The following is a 15400-nucleotide window of genomic DNA, read 5'->3' on the forward strand; positions in this document are numbered from 1 at the left end:
AGATTATAGTAGCAAAACCTGGTTCTATTACTACACTCTAAATATAAAGATGATACAAGAAAAATCACAGGAAAATAGAAATAAAACACTATACTGTTATCAGTATGTATCTGTTAAGGTTGTCAACAATGATCCCATGTGTATAATACAATATAACCTCTATTAATCATACATTTCATGCCTTAGTATAAATTCTGGTATTTTGACAACCTTTATATCTGTTGAACCCTTCCTTGGATTGTTTAAATGTTGAAACACTACTGCAAAGTGCATTATTTCCTCAGGTTTTGAACATTGATAAGAGTAACAATTTCCAGATAGTCCAACTTTCTCAGCAATTTGTGTTAAGGAGTTTTATGAGAAAAATGAACAATCACAACCCTGATTCCAAAAAAGTTGGACATTTGCCTAGAATGCAAATAAAGCAGTGCAAAAATTTTCAATATTCCAGCAAATTGTATAAACAGTATATTTTATGTTCAAAAGAATAACCTGAATTCTGATTTGATGCATTTTGATTTTATTTATTTTTAACACAGCAAGTAACTTCAATCAGGCTTGTATTATGCAACTAAAAACTATCCTGTTCATCAATTTATTGACAGACCAATAATCCTGTGGCATAAAAACTTTCACAGCTTTGAATAAAATATTATTTTAGTAAACAGATATCAAACTAACTGATTTGTTGTTTGCTCTATGAATGCTAAGCCCCCAAAACAGCTAATGTAGCCCCCTCCTCTCCCTCTGCCCAAATCATTGTGTTGCCCCCACATTAGCCACTTCCCTGCAGAATGAAGCCTGCTTTAATTGAATTAAATTATACCTTATGCATGCTAAACCGCAAAGCACCTACTTAGACGGATGGAGAGTTAAATGGGAAAAGGCTTGGGCCTCTCCAGCTGATAACATGGAGAGACACACACACACACACACGCTAATCAAAACAAGACATCAAGTAATCTAATCTGAATCACTAACAATTATCAGCACATTGGCCTCGAGGCCAGTCGTATTCCTTTGATCAATGTTTTCTATTAAAAAAAGTGTAAACAATTCAATATCTTCCTCTTGCCCCTCCTCCTTTCCCTCCTTCCTTTATGCATGGCAGCGGTGTGTGTGTGTGTGTGTGTGTGTGTGTGAGGGGGTTATTAACCAATTGTCCTTGGAAATGAGTAAGGAAATCAGGAGGAGAGGGAGAGAGAAAGAGCAGAGGGTTGGGTCTGGCTACTTGAAGGAGCTAATCTAAGTGAAGTCAGCCATCTTGCCGCACAACAAGGGACAGAAGAGGACCTTTTTTTTGTCGCTAAGGAAATATATATCGGCACTGCGACAGCTTTAAAAAACTCTTTTAATTTGCTTTCTTTCTCTGAAGACTTTTAACGCCACCAGTCCTTAGAAGTCCCTCATTTATTTTCACAGATTATGCCAAAATGGTTATTCCTGTGGCCTGCACGCAGACATGAACACACACATTTGCATGCCTACACACAGACAAACACTGGCAACACACTTATGCACATAAGCACACGTACACACACACACACACACACACACACACACACACACAAACACACACTCTGTAAAAACCATCTAATTCAAGGGCATATATCTCTTTAAGGATTCAGGCAGCAAACGCAGGGGCATGCGGCTGCTGCCTTTTAGATATTTCATTACCAAAGGGTATTTATTTCATTTTACCCTTAAATCCGTTGTCGTCACAATTCTCACAAGACCATATTTTTTTCTTACCCCCCTTTCCTTTCTCTGAAACATTTGGAAACGTCACTGAGGATTTGACAACAGTGCTTTCCCAGGGTAACTCCTGGTCCATCAGTGTGCCCCCCCTCCCTCCCCAGTATATTATGTTCAGTGGAGCGTGCTCAGTTCAGAGCTGGCAATTTCACTCACGTCTTCTCTAGTCTAGTTTGCTTCGGAACAGCGATTCCCACCACCCCTTTACCATGAATGTACTTTTGCTGACAGGTGTTTGTGTACAACATTTACTCAGTGTTCAGGGAAATTGAGGGGGCAGCAAATTTGGTTGGGATGTCATAAAAATTGTGCAGAGTTGAGATGACCAAGGAGAGGGACTGAAAGAGAGAAATGTTTAAAGAGAGAAGAGGGAGCGAGGGAGTCCATCCACATTTCGGATTTTCTTACTGACACGTTGAGGTTGCGACGTTCAGCAGTCCATAAGAGAGTCTGAGCAGAAGTTAATAAGGAAAAGTCTTCTCTCCTTCTTAAAGCCTTTTCATAAAGTGTTCAACAAAGTGGACTGCCAGAGGATGAGACAGTGTGGACAGGCTTTTCCAGCATGTTGCAAGTGTAGCGAGCAGCGAAAAGAGAACTGTGGAAAGTGGCAGGAGGGTGTTGAAGAGGCTGGTGGTCACTCTATTAGTTAGCACACTGAGGCGATGCTGTACAACACTCCAGTGCACGGAGCAAAGAGGCAAGGACAGACAATTCACACTGAGGACAGCCTGTACTTACAACACACAGAGGAGGTCAGAGAGATCTGCCCCCTCCTCAGAAACCTAAAGACCCAGGCTGACCCAAACTGCGCGGGAGGTCAATTTTGTGGTCATTTAAAACGTGACAGTGTCAGAAGAAGCAGTATCAATGGTTTTTGTCCCAGTGAAGTACACAAACACACACACGCACACGCACACACACACACACACACACACGCACACACACACACACACACACACACCGACACACACACGCCCACGCACACACGCACGCACACACACACCAACAGTTTGACTTACATCACAGACGTTTGTTGGCCTGTTTGCAGCATTGACGGCTGAGTTGGGGACGCTCTTGTTGCCAGCCTTCATCGCAGCATCTCTGCGGGCCTGCTCTAGGAGGAGTCTGGCTCTCTCTTTCAGCTCCTCCTGACGAGACAGTACCTTCTGTGTGCAACGAAAGAGCACAAGCGTGAAATTCAAATGACTGGGTTCAGTTCATTTCTAGTAAAACTGCATCTTAATAAGATGTTCTTTTTTTCAGTAAATCATTTCTTTTAAGCACACATGATGGATGCAAGTAATGAGCGCTTGTGACTCTACTTATTCTTTCCCACTTCTGCCAGATAGGAAAGCATTTTTTGATTACTTAAATATGGACATATGAGCATGTTTGTTTCACATATGTAGCCTCATTAGCCTTATTCTCTTAAAAAAATTGTACTGACCTTCTCAGCAGGAGGACTTGATACAGGGGCAGGCGTTGGCTCCTTTCAAAGAGAAATTACAGTATTAACTACAGGTTTGTTGCCAAAAAACAAAAAACTGTAACACCTCTGGTTTTGCAGTTACAGGTTCTAAATTAAGAATGTTGTTGACTTTGAATTACAAAAATTCACTTTGTCAAAGTCCATGCATATCATCAGACAGTCTACTAGCTGTTGCTTGTGTGTGTGTACGCTGAAAAAGAGGAATGGCAAATCTCATTCAACTTTCAATAATATTTCTCCAGAATCGCAGGCTCCACCTTTAATTTGTGTGAGCTAGTAAAATAACATGCCCTAAGCATTCGAGTTTCCTCCTTGTACAGTGAGCAGGTGGAGAACTAGGAATAGTGGACCCAAATGTAGGAGCTGGGCATATCCTCCATGATATACAGTACAGGGGCTGCACTTTGGCATAACGGGGTGAGCCTACAAGCCAGGCTCACAGCCCTGTCTGGGTCCAGTGGTGTGGAGAGCATGACGGCTTTGACAAGAAAGCAAAACACACCTAGCTTAGAATTTTATCTGCGAGGTAATCCTGGCTGTATTATAAGGGGGTAAAAAGAGGGCAAACAGAGCTTTTACATTTGACTTAGACAGAGGAAGCTGTTTATAACACTGAAACATGTTTATCCCTTCAACAAGTCAAATCTTGCCCGGGTGCAGGCGAGGATGCATCCCGCTAACTTGATAACAGCAGATCAAAATGGGGTGTCATAGCTGTCATAACCCCCCTGCTGCCCCCCGCCTGCCCCGTGACCTTTCGACTTGTAAACAGGAAGCCGTAATCTGGGGTTAACCAACGCAGGCTCCAATGTATTCTATGTGTGTTTGTGTGTGTGACCGTGTGCGCACACGCATTAAGGTGCGTGCCAGTGCGTGTGTGAGACGAGATGAGGTGTGCTCTGCGCAAAGCGTCGCCACGCCTGAGCAGTCACGGCACCAACTGCCATCAACTGAAGGGATGAGAAATATAATGAAAAATATAATGAAATGTCAAAGCAGGGGGTTCTCCTGGGTGCCTTCTATAGTCGCCACATGTTAAGGGCCCCGGCCGCGATTCGTCTGGGTCTCTGCAACGAGACAGGCGACGACAACATCTAATGCAGAAGGGGAGAATTTCGGGACGGTCATCGCTGCAGTGGCATCAACGAGGTCGGGATTTGAAGCTTAGCGAGTGCCAGGAGGGAATGAATGTTCACCACATCCTCTGTCTTATGACTGATGTAGCAGTGAAAGTTTCAATCAAAGCCAGGGTGCAAGGATAAAAACTTGAACAATCCATTTAAGGACCAGGCAGGTACCTGCAGGTATACGCTGTCAGAATCTTAATACCTGACTTAAGTAGCAAGACGTGAATTAGTCTACATCATACAGACTGATCCGGAGGTTGTTTAAGATACAGGATTTATAATTAGCTGCAAGATAGTTATAGTTTAATATATCCCCGACTAACCTTTGAAGGACATGTTTAACTATATTCAAAACGCTGAAAATATTCCAACAGTGATTAATCAAACATAAGAAATAAAAAAATGTCAATTATTCAGCCTGTTAAAAAAGTGATGTCAGCCCTTACAAAATTATTAAAGCACTTTGACAGAAAGGAACTTCTCTACTTTAGTAATATCAATTTTTGTAGCACTCTGGAGCGTATCTATACATGTTCAATGTGTGTCTACCTTAATGATGTTGTTTGTCTGGGTGTTTACCTGTTTGGGAGGCGTGTCTGTGTGGTTGACTGGAGTGGAGCTGGTGTCTGAGGCGGGTTCAGACTCCGAGTGACGCAGGCTGGCCCTCTTCTTCTTTATGAGGTCAGCATCCCTGTTATAGGAGAAGCCTAGTTTCTGGTGGGGCGGGGAGGCCCCTCTCCTGGTTGGGGACCCTGGGTCCGTACTTCCCTCCCTTCTCTCCTCTCCCGCCTCATTGCTCTGCTGTCTTTCCTTCTCCATCTCTCTCTCCACTCTCTGTGGTAACTCACTAAGGTCTAAAGTTTTGGCTTTGAGTAGACTCCCCCTGTCCTCAGAGCTCGACGGTGTCACGTGTGTCGAGTCTGTTGCCAAGGCGGCTAATGCTGTGCGTGGCGATGGGACCGGAGGGGAGGACAGCAAAGACCCTGCTGCTGACAAGCTGGCCACTCCTACGTCGGCCTTCCAACCCGGCTCCATCACCTCCTCCTCGGCGGCTTTAGTGCCGTTAGATTCAGTGTTAATACCACTAGCAGATTCAGTAGGCTCAGATTGAGCCTGGCGGTGCTGCACGTCGTTGAGTTCAGCATAGAACTTGTCCTGACCTATGGAGGCGTTTGTATCCGTTTCAAAGTCGCCCACCTTGTAGGTGCTGCGGCTGCTGTTGGCCTCTATCTGCACCACGTTGAGTTCCTCACCGGAGAAGTGGGCCCGGATCTGGTACAGGTACGTCATAACTGTTAGCTTGTCAGGAATGGCGAGGAGGACCATGTCTGACGGTTCCAGGAGACGGGAGATACCCAGGCTCGCAAAACCATCATATGCCTGCAAAAAAAGGAAAAAACTTTTAATTACAGACTCATACAACACCACATAACCGCTGTCATGCTATGAGGAGTGCATACCTCCAAAATTAGGAAAAACAGAGAGTTTCACTGTTTGAAAAATGGATGGGATGGAAGGCCAACAATGGTTGATAAGATAGGAGAAGTCTGGTTTCTTTTTCAGAGATTGGCTGTATTTGGTGCATGGTGCATTGCATGCATGATCCATGTGTGTATGTGCTCATGTGTGTTTGTGAGTGAGAGACATCTTTGGCATGACTGCTGACAGGTCATGTCAGGGATGGTTGTCCCCGATAAGAGACGCAGATACCCCAAGACAGAGCGCTTAATCCCAAAGTGTGTGTGTGTACGAATGTGTGTCCTTATCGCTCCTCTACATCAACCTGCCCACGCTCTCCGTCACGCGTGTAATTGGTCTGATTAGAGTCTGATGAGAAAATACAGGTTTGATTATCAAGCGACACACGAAACCCAATCCCCCATCACCAGATAGACTGAGACAGAGAGACAGAGAGAGAGAAGGGATGAAAACCATTATCGCAGCCAATGACAGGTAAATAAATAGATTAACAGCGTACACGCACACACACGCACGCACACACACGCTACCTCCGTTCCTGCGCACACACACATAACCTCCCCATCCATCTCTCCCAGGTATCACAGCTTGTATCTGGGCTGCTTGATAGTGTTGATCTAATTCCAACCTGTTGCAGCCCTCGTTTGTTTCACTGCCTCCGTTAGATCTCCCCAGTCTATCAATCTCTCCCTCTTTCTCTCCTAGTCCCTCTCTGAATTCCAAACCCTTCTCCATGAGTTTTTTAACCTTTATTTACACCAGGGTGATGAAGAGCCTGTTTACTCTTTTTTTCAACCCTGTCCTTCTCTTTCCTACCTATTGACATTTTCTTACCTTTATTTATCTTAAGAAGGGTCTATTGAGCATTCTTGCATTCATCAAAAACATCTGGAGCTTCCTTATGAAAGTACTGCCTCCAAGTGACGGACCCTGAGAAACTTTTTGACTGGGTTTGACAAGATATTAACTATGTTGTTGACAGGTAAAGGTTTGCTAAAACACCTAGCAAACAAATGTATAAATGTGTAATCAGATATCAAGTGCTTTTTCTTACTCGCTAACCAAAGAAACATATGAGCATTATGCAATCTGCCAGAGGTCATGTCCTGTGGTTTTAACAGTAGGAAAGTATAAATGATGAATTTAAAATGCTTTTTATTTAACAGTATAAATTGAGCTTTATGCAACACTGCACCTGGTTGGTTATTTAGATGTTTTATTAAGTGGTAAGTGAACGAGGAAGTGATTTTGTGCACAGCTCAGAAAACCCATTTCACTGAAGTAAATCTTTTTTCTCCAATTATATTTGTTTCTAACTGGTGACATGAGAACAGAAGGAGAGAAATTGAGACTAAAAAAGTGGTTTAACCGAGAGATGTTTCTCAATTTACAATCAATTATGATGTCTTTTGTTAGGAAGAGCCTTTTTCACTCTCACCTCTTTTGTCCCTCTCTATTGATGGAAAGTATGTGTTTGTGCTTGCAGAGACAAGGCAGGAAGAAAGAACTGACGGCGGGAAAAAAAGAAAAGAGAGAACAGAGAGGAGTTTGCCTTTACAGCGAGCCTGTTTAAGTTTCCCCCCTCCTTGCCCTGACAGAAAGGGAGTGTGAAAGAAAAAAGAAAGAGAGAACAGAAAGAAAAAGAATATGGGGAATAAGAAGGCCTGATTGGGTTTCTAACACGTATTCAGGGGAGCAAAGTGTGCTTACATTGTTCCCCTCTTGCCCAGGGTAGGCTGTGAAAGAGAGCGACAACTTTGCTGCTCAATAGGGACAGAATGAAAGAATGAAAGAAAAGAGTGAGAGTGAGAGAGAATGTGAGAGCTATAAGAGGAGGAAGGAGGGAGGGAGGCTCTCGAGCTGGGTTTTGTTTCAGGGTCGGTGTAAGTCTTGACATGCGCTACAGTCTTTTTGACCTCTGTGTCATGATTTATTCTTTCCATATCTTCTCTTATAGCTTGACAGGCACTGATCACCTCATACTGAGACAACCGGGGGAAGAGCTGTTGTTTTTAGGTGAATTGTTTCCTGCGGTATTGTTTGTGCCCACTACAGTTGAATGATAAGGCTGGCATTATTATATATCTTTGTTATTGTCAACAAATCCCAGTAAAACACCAAAATCAGCAGTGGTTTGGTTTGTCTGAATACTTTTTCAGCTTCTTAACCTGTTGGTGGCACAACAGTAATGGAGCTCTTTGGCACAGAGTAATAAGATATATCAGGCTTTGGCTACACAGACAAATACAATAAGAATAAGACATAAGACAATAAGAAAAACATATCCGGATATATCCTCAGAGCTTCAGTTAATCTTTTTTCATTAGGGTAAAAAATAAAGGATATTTAGCAATTTTTTTCCTAATCACAAACTTGATTACTTAAATTGCATTTATGATTTATGATGGAGCATATGCCGGACAGCTGGCAATAATGGAATACTGCTGTTTATATGATTGTTTATGGTGTTTTAATGAAGTCATATCATAACTTTGTTCCTTTCCCCTTTTCCTTACTGCAATCAGTTTGTTTAAGGCTATGTCTTTTTGTTTGTATGTTTGTCAGCACGATTACAAGATAGCATGGGCCAAGGAACAACCGATTGAATTTAAGAGTGGACATGGGGGCGATCATGGGGCTGATATTTTTACTTTTTTTTTACATTTCAAGTTAGAGCATCTGTGCTGCATTTATGTGATGTCGGAATAATCGGAAAAATTAGTTCCCCGTCATATTTTGTCATACTGATTTGTTCCCTTTGCCCTTTGATGTCACATAAATACTGGAAACAATAAAAAAAAAACACATCTTTGTAGCGTATATGTTGTTTTCATATTAAGACTTGAAGACCATGAACCCACTGAAGTCGAAGAACGATTTCCCAATTCAAAAGACAGGACCATCTAAGTGGCATGTGAATGCACCATTGGTCATGAAATCCTTATCAAAAAACTATTACAAATGTTAATGATTTCCACCATACCAGCCAGACCTACTGCTTTGTTGATCATATTTCAGCAAGCCTGTCAATAGAATTGGTCTTCTGTTTTTCTAAGCACTGTCTGATTAGCAACATTTTTATGTCGTTTATCATGTATTTTAGGAAAATATCTGGTTTTCTCACTTTCCATCATCCAGCTGACAAAGCTTTTGGTTTGGACTAAATGTCACTGTTTCCTGCCCCGGGCCGCTGCTCCCCCTCCACTCCCTCTCAGTGACTGACAGCTATCTATCGTTGTCAATCATCAACGCCCCCTCCCCTCAGCCCAACCCACGGTTGTGCTCAGGGAGCTTTAGCCTGGTGCTTGGTGCTACACTATCAGATGGCATGACAAATGACTTCTCCTTGGCCTCATTACACACACATGCACGCGCACACACACACAAACACACATTGACAAAACAGACAAGACGGAGGAGTAAGCGGTCTAAACAAACAGGTGATCTCCACATTCTAACTCCTCAAATGAAGATGTGGACACACACACACACACACACACACACACACACACAATGATCCACAGACTGTCATATATACACATATTCATTGATAACAGATCATTTCAAAGGCTGTAAGTGTTCTGAATATTCACTTCTCTCTCTCTCTCTTTTCTAACCACCCCCCAATATTGATTGTCCTTATCTGTCATAATTCAGCACAGTCTGAGCTCATTGCAATCACTCTTCACAGATAGACTGTGAAAGGAGGAGGGGGCATGTCTATCAACCCGCCATGAAAAGCAGAGATAGTTGTCGTTTCTATAACATTTCCATTTCTGCAGTCCATTCAATAAATTCTATACATTCTAATAACTCCTCATAAAGCAATTCTGTATAACATTGTGGGTGGGAAAGAAGTCTCTTTTCATCAGCCCCTTCAGTCTGATCTTCATACATTCAATCCTTTCTCTCATTTTTCTCCTTTTCCTCGCTTGCGCTTTGGCAAACCTCAACCTGCCACACTATGCTGTTCTAGCCTGTGCCTGACATGAGTGCTTTCTCTTAGTTTTCAGCTAAAAGGGACCAAACTAAGGTGAGAGGATGGGTCAGGCTGAGAACGGAGGACTCTTTGCATGGCCACCTATACCTGTAACGTGACTGCACCTGGTTCCTGGCTACACTGTGCGAAGTTATTGCTAATGAATTAGCTTTATTAATTTGAGGTTAACCACAAACTAGTCCACAGCTATTTAAATGTACACAATGCCAAGTATATGCGTTACTACACCTCTATCCTGACTGACAGGCTGCTTTGGTAATGACTTTGTGACTGAATCAAAAGATAGTCATCTAAAAACCACCCTGCTTTATTGTCTATTTTTCTTAAAATGGGACTATAATTTACAAAGTGAACATCACACCACACTGAGGAGACTAGTGATTGAGACCATAAACACATTAGGAAAATGTTTACAGAGGTAATAAATCAACTAAGAAGTAGTCATTTTTAATAGAATCTGACTTCTATTTGCAGTCGGTGGAGTCGCCCCCTGTTTGTTTCAGGCACTTGCACAGTGGCTTCACTTTTCAGACCCAGATGCTCTGTCCACTTCTTTGCAGTCTATGTGAGCACCCTTCTCTTGTTCAACACCTTTTGGGTGCTACATGACACCACACGATGCATTACTCCTCTTTCATTTCGCCTGAACCCACTGAGCTTTCACAATCACTGCCACCTACAACACAGACTATAATTCATGCACAATAACGGCATATGGCACATCTGGAAACATACCAGCAACACCCATAGTGTAAAAATCCCAATGACATCACATCTCACATGCAAAGAAAATCAGTTTGCATGCAGATTTGATTATCACTGTACCAGAACCAACATAAAGTGGCACACATGGTCACAGCTGGGAAAACACAACACTCATCAACCACAAATACTAATCAGACATTAACTGGCTGCTAACTTTACAAACCGATGATGTTTAAATGTTGTCACTGCTGATAAAGGTACACACTCTGTCTCTGACTGTGTTTCTGTCTATTAAGAAAACAAGTGCAACAGGAATCCTAATTGGCCAATCCAACACACATTCATGTCAGGTGTTGTCAGGACACATGATGTGAGCAGCTTTTTGATGGTCTCCTTATTTAATATTTCACAAAATGCATCATTCTATTCATGAAGCGTTCAAAAGTGTTTGGAGTCAAATGTGTCTATGAAATGCGTTCTGGCTGCTAATTTTTTGGTTTGTTTACTCGTTTGTGGTGAAGCCGACAATATAAACAGCCATATTTCATACTTTTTGTAATGCATTAAACCTATTTACGAGTGTGTAAATCAAGTAAAAAGACAGAAAATATGACATCCAATTTTCATTTTCATAACGTTGGTTAAACAGAAAAAATGGCACTCCACAATTCAACTTGTCCACAATGAACAATATAGACATACAGTACATTCGCTAGCTACTGCATTATTTAGCATATTCCCAATCTTGCTTATATACCCAACATCTTGAGCGCTTTGGCAAGAGGTTGCAGTTAGCGGATATCTACCTACAGTATGTTTCCTCTGTGCACTGCAAAGGAACAGCTTGCTCGGCCAAATGTACATCAGCAGCTGGTGTAGATCTTTACAGAGTAGCTGGTCGCAGAGTGTAGGGTACAGTGCTGCAGCTATTCACCAGCTATCACCTTCTACGGCATATTCCCATATTACTTATATCTAGCCAATTTCTTCAGGGCTACTTGAGCACCTGGAGGGGGGTGAGGGGCAGTTAGCAGATATGGGATTGGGTCTCTCCCTCTGCCTCCACTGTGGTTATTGTCAACAGGGTAGCATTCATGCCTAACAGGGCCACCAGAGGTTATCGCTGAGCCAGAGTGTGTATGAGAAGAGGAAATCAAGCTGCAGGAACCCGACGCATATCGTTCTGTGTAGCCCTCGGGGCCAAAGAGGGGACAGGGCCTCTGTGTGTGTGTGTAGTCGCAGATTGAAAGGGGAAAAACAGCATTTGTGTGTTCAGAAAAAGTAAATGTGCGCGCGAAGAGCCAGAGGGACAGAGGGGAAGATGGCGATGTGTGTATGTGTGCACCTCAAACTGTGAATGTGCAGGTAGGATGACATAGGGAACAGCTTGAATGGGTTATTCAGTTGAGCTTTTGGAGTGAATATTTGGTTGTTGGTTAAAGGGATGTTAACAATTCACAGTTTAACCATTAATCAACGATAAGTATTTTTACCAAACAATTAGAAAAAGATATACATTATTAATATAAGTAAATACAACTCAATGGGGCTACAAGTGCAACCAAATGCCTTTTATCTGAGTAGGCTGCGTGTCTCTATGTTGCTATGTAGCTTTCCGTCTTGAGCGCCAGCCCGCAATTGGACGTGAAAAACTACAAACTAAGCAACTTGCTAGTGAAGTGGCAAGATCTATGTGACACATTATAATTATTATATTGATGAAAACTGGCGGATAAATTGGCCGTCCTACTAACACAGTCTTTCTGGCAGACTCATAACAAACAACTGATAACTGTCTTGGGCATGTAAACTGCAAATTCTAATCAATTGTTTGTTGTGTCATTTTACAGACCAAACAGCTAATCGATTAATCAAAAAGTTAATCAACCAATTAATTGCAGCCTTAATTGTTGCTGCATGTGTCCATGACAATGCGCACAGCAGTCTGGAAAGAAAACTCTCTGCCAGCCTGGCTGTTATTTATCAATTAACATCGGTCAGAAAAAAAAGGCCAAATTAGCATCCTTAGTTGGTTTATTTGTTAGTAGAGGAGAGGAATGAAACAAAAGAGTTATCTCCTAGCGAACATGGATAACAGTTTCCAATAAACACAAACATACCCCCTCCTGCACACTCCTTTACACACAAACAAAACAGTCTAATCAACACAAAATAATATGCTCTTATTATATACACACTTAGCAGAGGCAGTTTGGTAAGCTCCCAGCAGGCAGCTGAGCTAAGATACCATCTCACCTCTGCCAGGTGACTGAGTTATGGCCGTGTAGACACATCACAGCAGGGTGAACGTCTTAGGAACACTGTCATTATAACATTCTGGCTGTTGTGAATATGTGTAATTGTGCATTTGTCTGCCTTTAGGTGTGTTTTCAATGCCCCCTCCCCAAACCGTGAAGCACACGTACAGACAATATCTAGGGATTAATGGCAGATCTCTAAATAAGGCCAAATGGAGATGTGGATGGGAGGGAGCTAAGTGGTGTGAAGGGCCCAGCGGTGGCTGCCTCTTACCTTTTTGTTGTTTTCTTTAATATCCTGAGGATTGAGCGACTTGTAGTCTCTGGAAGAACAGTGGGGAGGGTCGGAGAGGAGGCAGGCAGAGAAAAAAAAGAGAGAGAGAGAAAATGGGAGACAGAGAGAGATAGTGGAGAAAGAGGTGCGTTTAAATATGCGTCACATGTAATGGCATTAGAACTGTAACATGCAATTTCATAGCAGTGCAATCAACAGAACTAATAGAGTGGAAAATATGTAAAAATAACACACCGGAGTGCAAAAGCACACATGCATGAACACACACACACACGCACACACGTGTACACAGTGCACGGTTTAGATGAATTATCTTCATGTCTGCTCTCCTGATGGGGCTGCAGGTTTTCCATACGTTTTACTTTTGAGTGTTAAATGCTCACATTGAACTAAACATTTAAGGAATCTCACACACAGACTGAACACTTCAAATGTTCCCAAAGCACACACACATAAACAAGAACAACCAGATAAGTGATGGCAGCAAACATGCCACTCTGTATTCAAATATGTAAATGGCAAATGAGGTCCTGTGTACTTAAATATGTACACATCTGTCCTTTTAATCAAACACTTGGGATGATGGATATAAGGACACGTCATGATGACAGGTAACTGTGCAAATATGATAGCAACTTACTTAATGAGAACATAAAAGACTTTGACTCTGTCAGGGATAGTATAGATATTTTCGAGGTGGGGTTGTATTGGGTACATTGTCAATGACTAATCTGCAATAAATGGCGTTCAGCATGCCCCCATTTTGGGGAAGTAAGGGGAAGTACCAACACAAAAGCTAAGCAATGTATGAGTAAACTATATTTAGAATGCTTTACCTTGCCGTCAGACAGCCCGTTCTGACGAGAAACTGAAGCCATTATCTATGCTCTCCTCAAAGGCGCCAGACTCCTATAAAAAACCCCAGTAATTTTACCTTGCAGAACACAGGAATTGTTGGACTAGCGCTGCCTCTTTGACTTTGGTGTATTAAAGCATTCAGATTCACCAAAGTCACACAATAACACAAACTAACCGATCGAGGCAGCAGCAACTCCTGTGTTCAGCAAGGTAGAATTACTGTTTTTGTCAATGGAGTCTGGTGTCTTTGAAGAGAGCAAAGACAGATAAAATGGCTTCAGTTCCTCGTTGGAAAGGGCTGTCCGACGACAATTTAAAGTGGTGAAAATATTCTAAATATATAATGTGCACATAAACTGATGTTAATTTTTTGGTGGGTCATCTACTATAGATAATACACTGACAATGCATAAGTACATTATACAACCCCACTTCAAAATGTCTAAATTATTCATTTAAAGATTGTGTTTTCAACCAAATTTGACCCACTGGTCTTAATTCTAGTCCTAATATTGTGAGAGAAGCGTTGGGTAAATGTTTGCGTGGTTCATACATATTATCTGGTCTGAAGTGGTGCAGCAGGGCACAGAAGGCCAGGCCATTCCTCCAGGATGTGGTGAAGTTGGTGATCTTCACCCCGCGGTAGTTCTTTGTGACCTCGCGGCACCAGACCAGCAGAGACTGGCTGGCGTTGGGCTTTCCTCCCAGAACTGGGCTCGGGACAGGGCTGGGCTGCAGGCAGAAGGGAAGGAGGAGAAATGAGAAAAAGGTTTTGAATTTGGTATGAAATATGCCACCTTCACAATTGGAAATGCATCGATGCAACATGTTGATATCCACTTCATAAATTGGGGCTGTTTTTTTGGGTCACACAAGGACAATAAACATCAATAATGATTGTTAAAAATCTATACTGCACATTCATTTTCTAAGGCATTCTAATATAAAACATAAATGGCTTCAATGTGTTTCTCAACTGGTATAAAAAATGACTACACCAGTTCTGCAAACCCTTGGTACTTTGCACAAAAGCTTGTCCACATTTCCGACCTCCACCTCCTCCATGTCTGAGCTCCTTTCATTATTTATTTCTCAATAAAATGCTTTACTTAGCAACCTTCACCCATCCAATTAGCTTGCTATACTGACATACAATGAGCCCTCATGAGCACGTTCGCATACACACGCAGACACACACCATACTGAAGGGTCACGCACAAAGCAGCGTATGACCGTGGATAATGTAAACATCTTATTAATTAGCTCCGCCTTTGAAGTCTTATCTGGGTCGAAAGCTTTCACCATTAGGAGCCTTTCCTCTCCCAGACTCCAAATCCCACAAATCCTTGGTGGCGTGGAGACACTGGTCTTCCTCTGACGTCCAGCAGAACCAATGCTATTCTGATTATTCAGCTGGCTATTCACTAATCTGGT

At 42.3% G+C, this 15400-nt stretch overlaps 1 protein-coding gene across 2 annotated transcripts in view; it reads right to left on the reverse strand.

The window, feature by feature from the left end:
• ehbp1 (EH domain binding protein 1) overlaps nt 1–15400 on the reverse strand; it is a 152217-nt gene that overhangs the window by 68025 nt on the left and 68792 nt on the right. For both annotated transcript variants that reach the window (XM_059358968.1, XM_059358967.1), the window contains 5 exons: nt 14520–14698; nt 13088–13136; nt 4951–5751; nt 3203–3244; nt 2775–2921 (listed from right to left, as the gene is read on the reverse strand). In XM_059358968.1, coding sequence (XP_059214951.1) covers nt 2775–2921; nt 3203–3244; nt 4951–5751; nt 13088–13136; nt 14520–14698 — 1218 coding nt within the window. The remainder of the gene's footprint in view (nt 1–2774; nt 2922–3202; nt 3245–4950; nt 5752–13087; nt 13137–14519; nt 14699–15400) is intronic.

The sequence above is a fragment of the Centropristis striata genome, chromosome 20 (assembly GCF_030273125.1).
Source record: "Centropristis striata isolate RG_2023a ecotype Rhode Island chromosome 20, C.striata_1.0, whole genome shotgun sequence".
Classification (NCBI taxonomy): Eukaryota; Metazoa; Chordata; class Actinopteri; order Perciformes; family Serranidae; genus Centropristis; species Centropristis striata.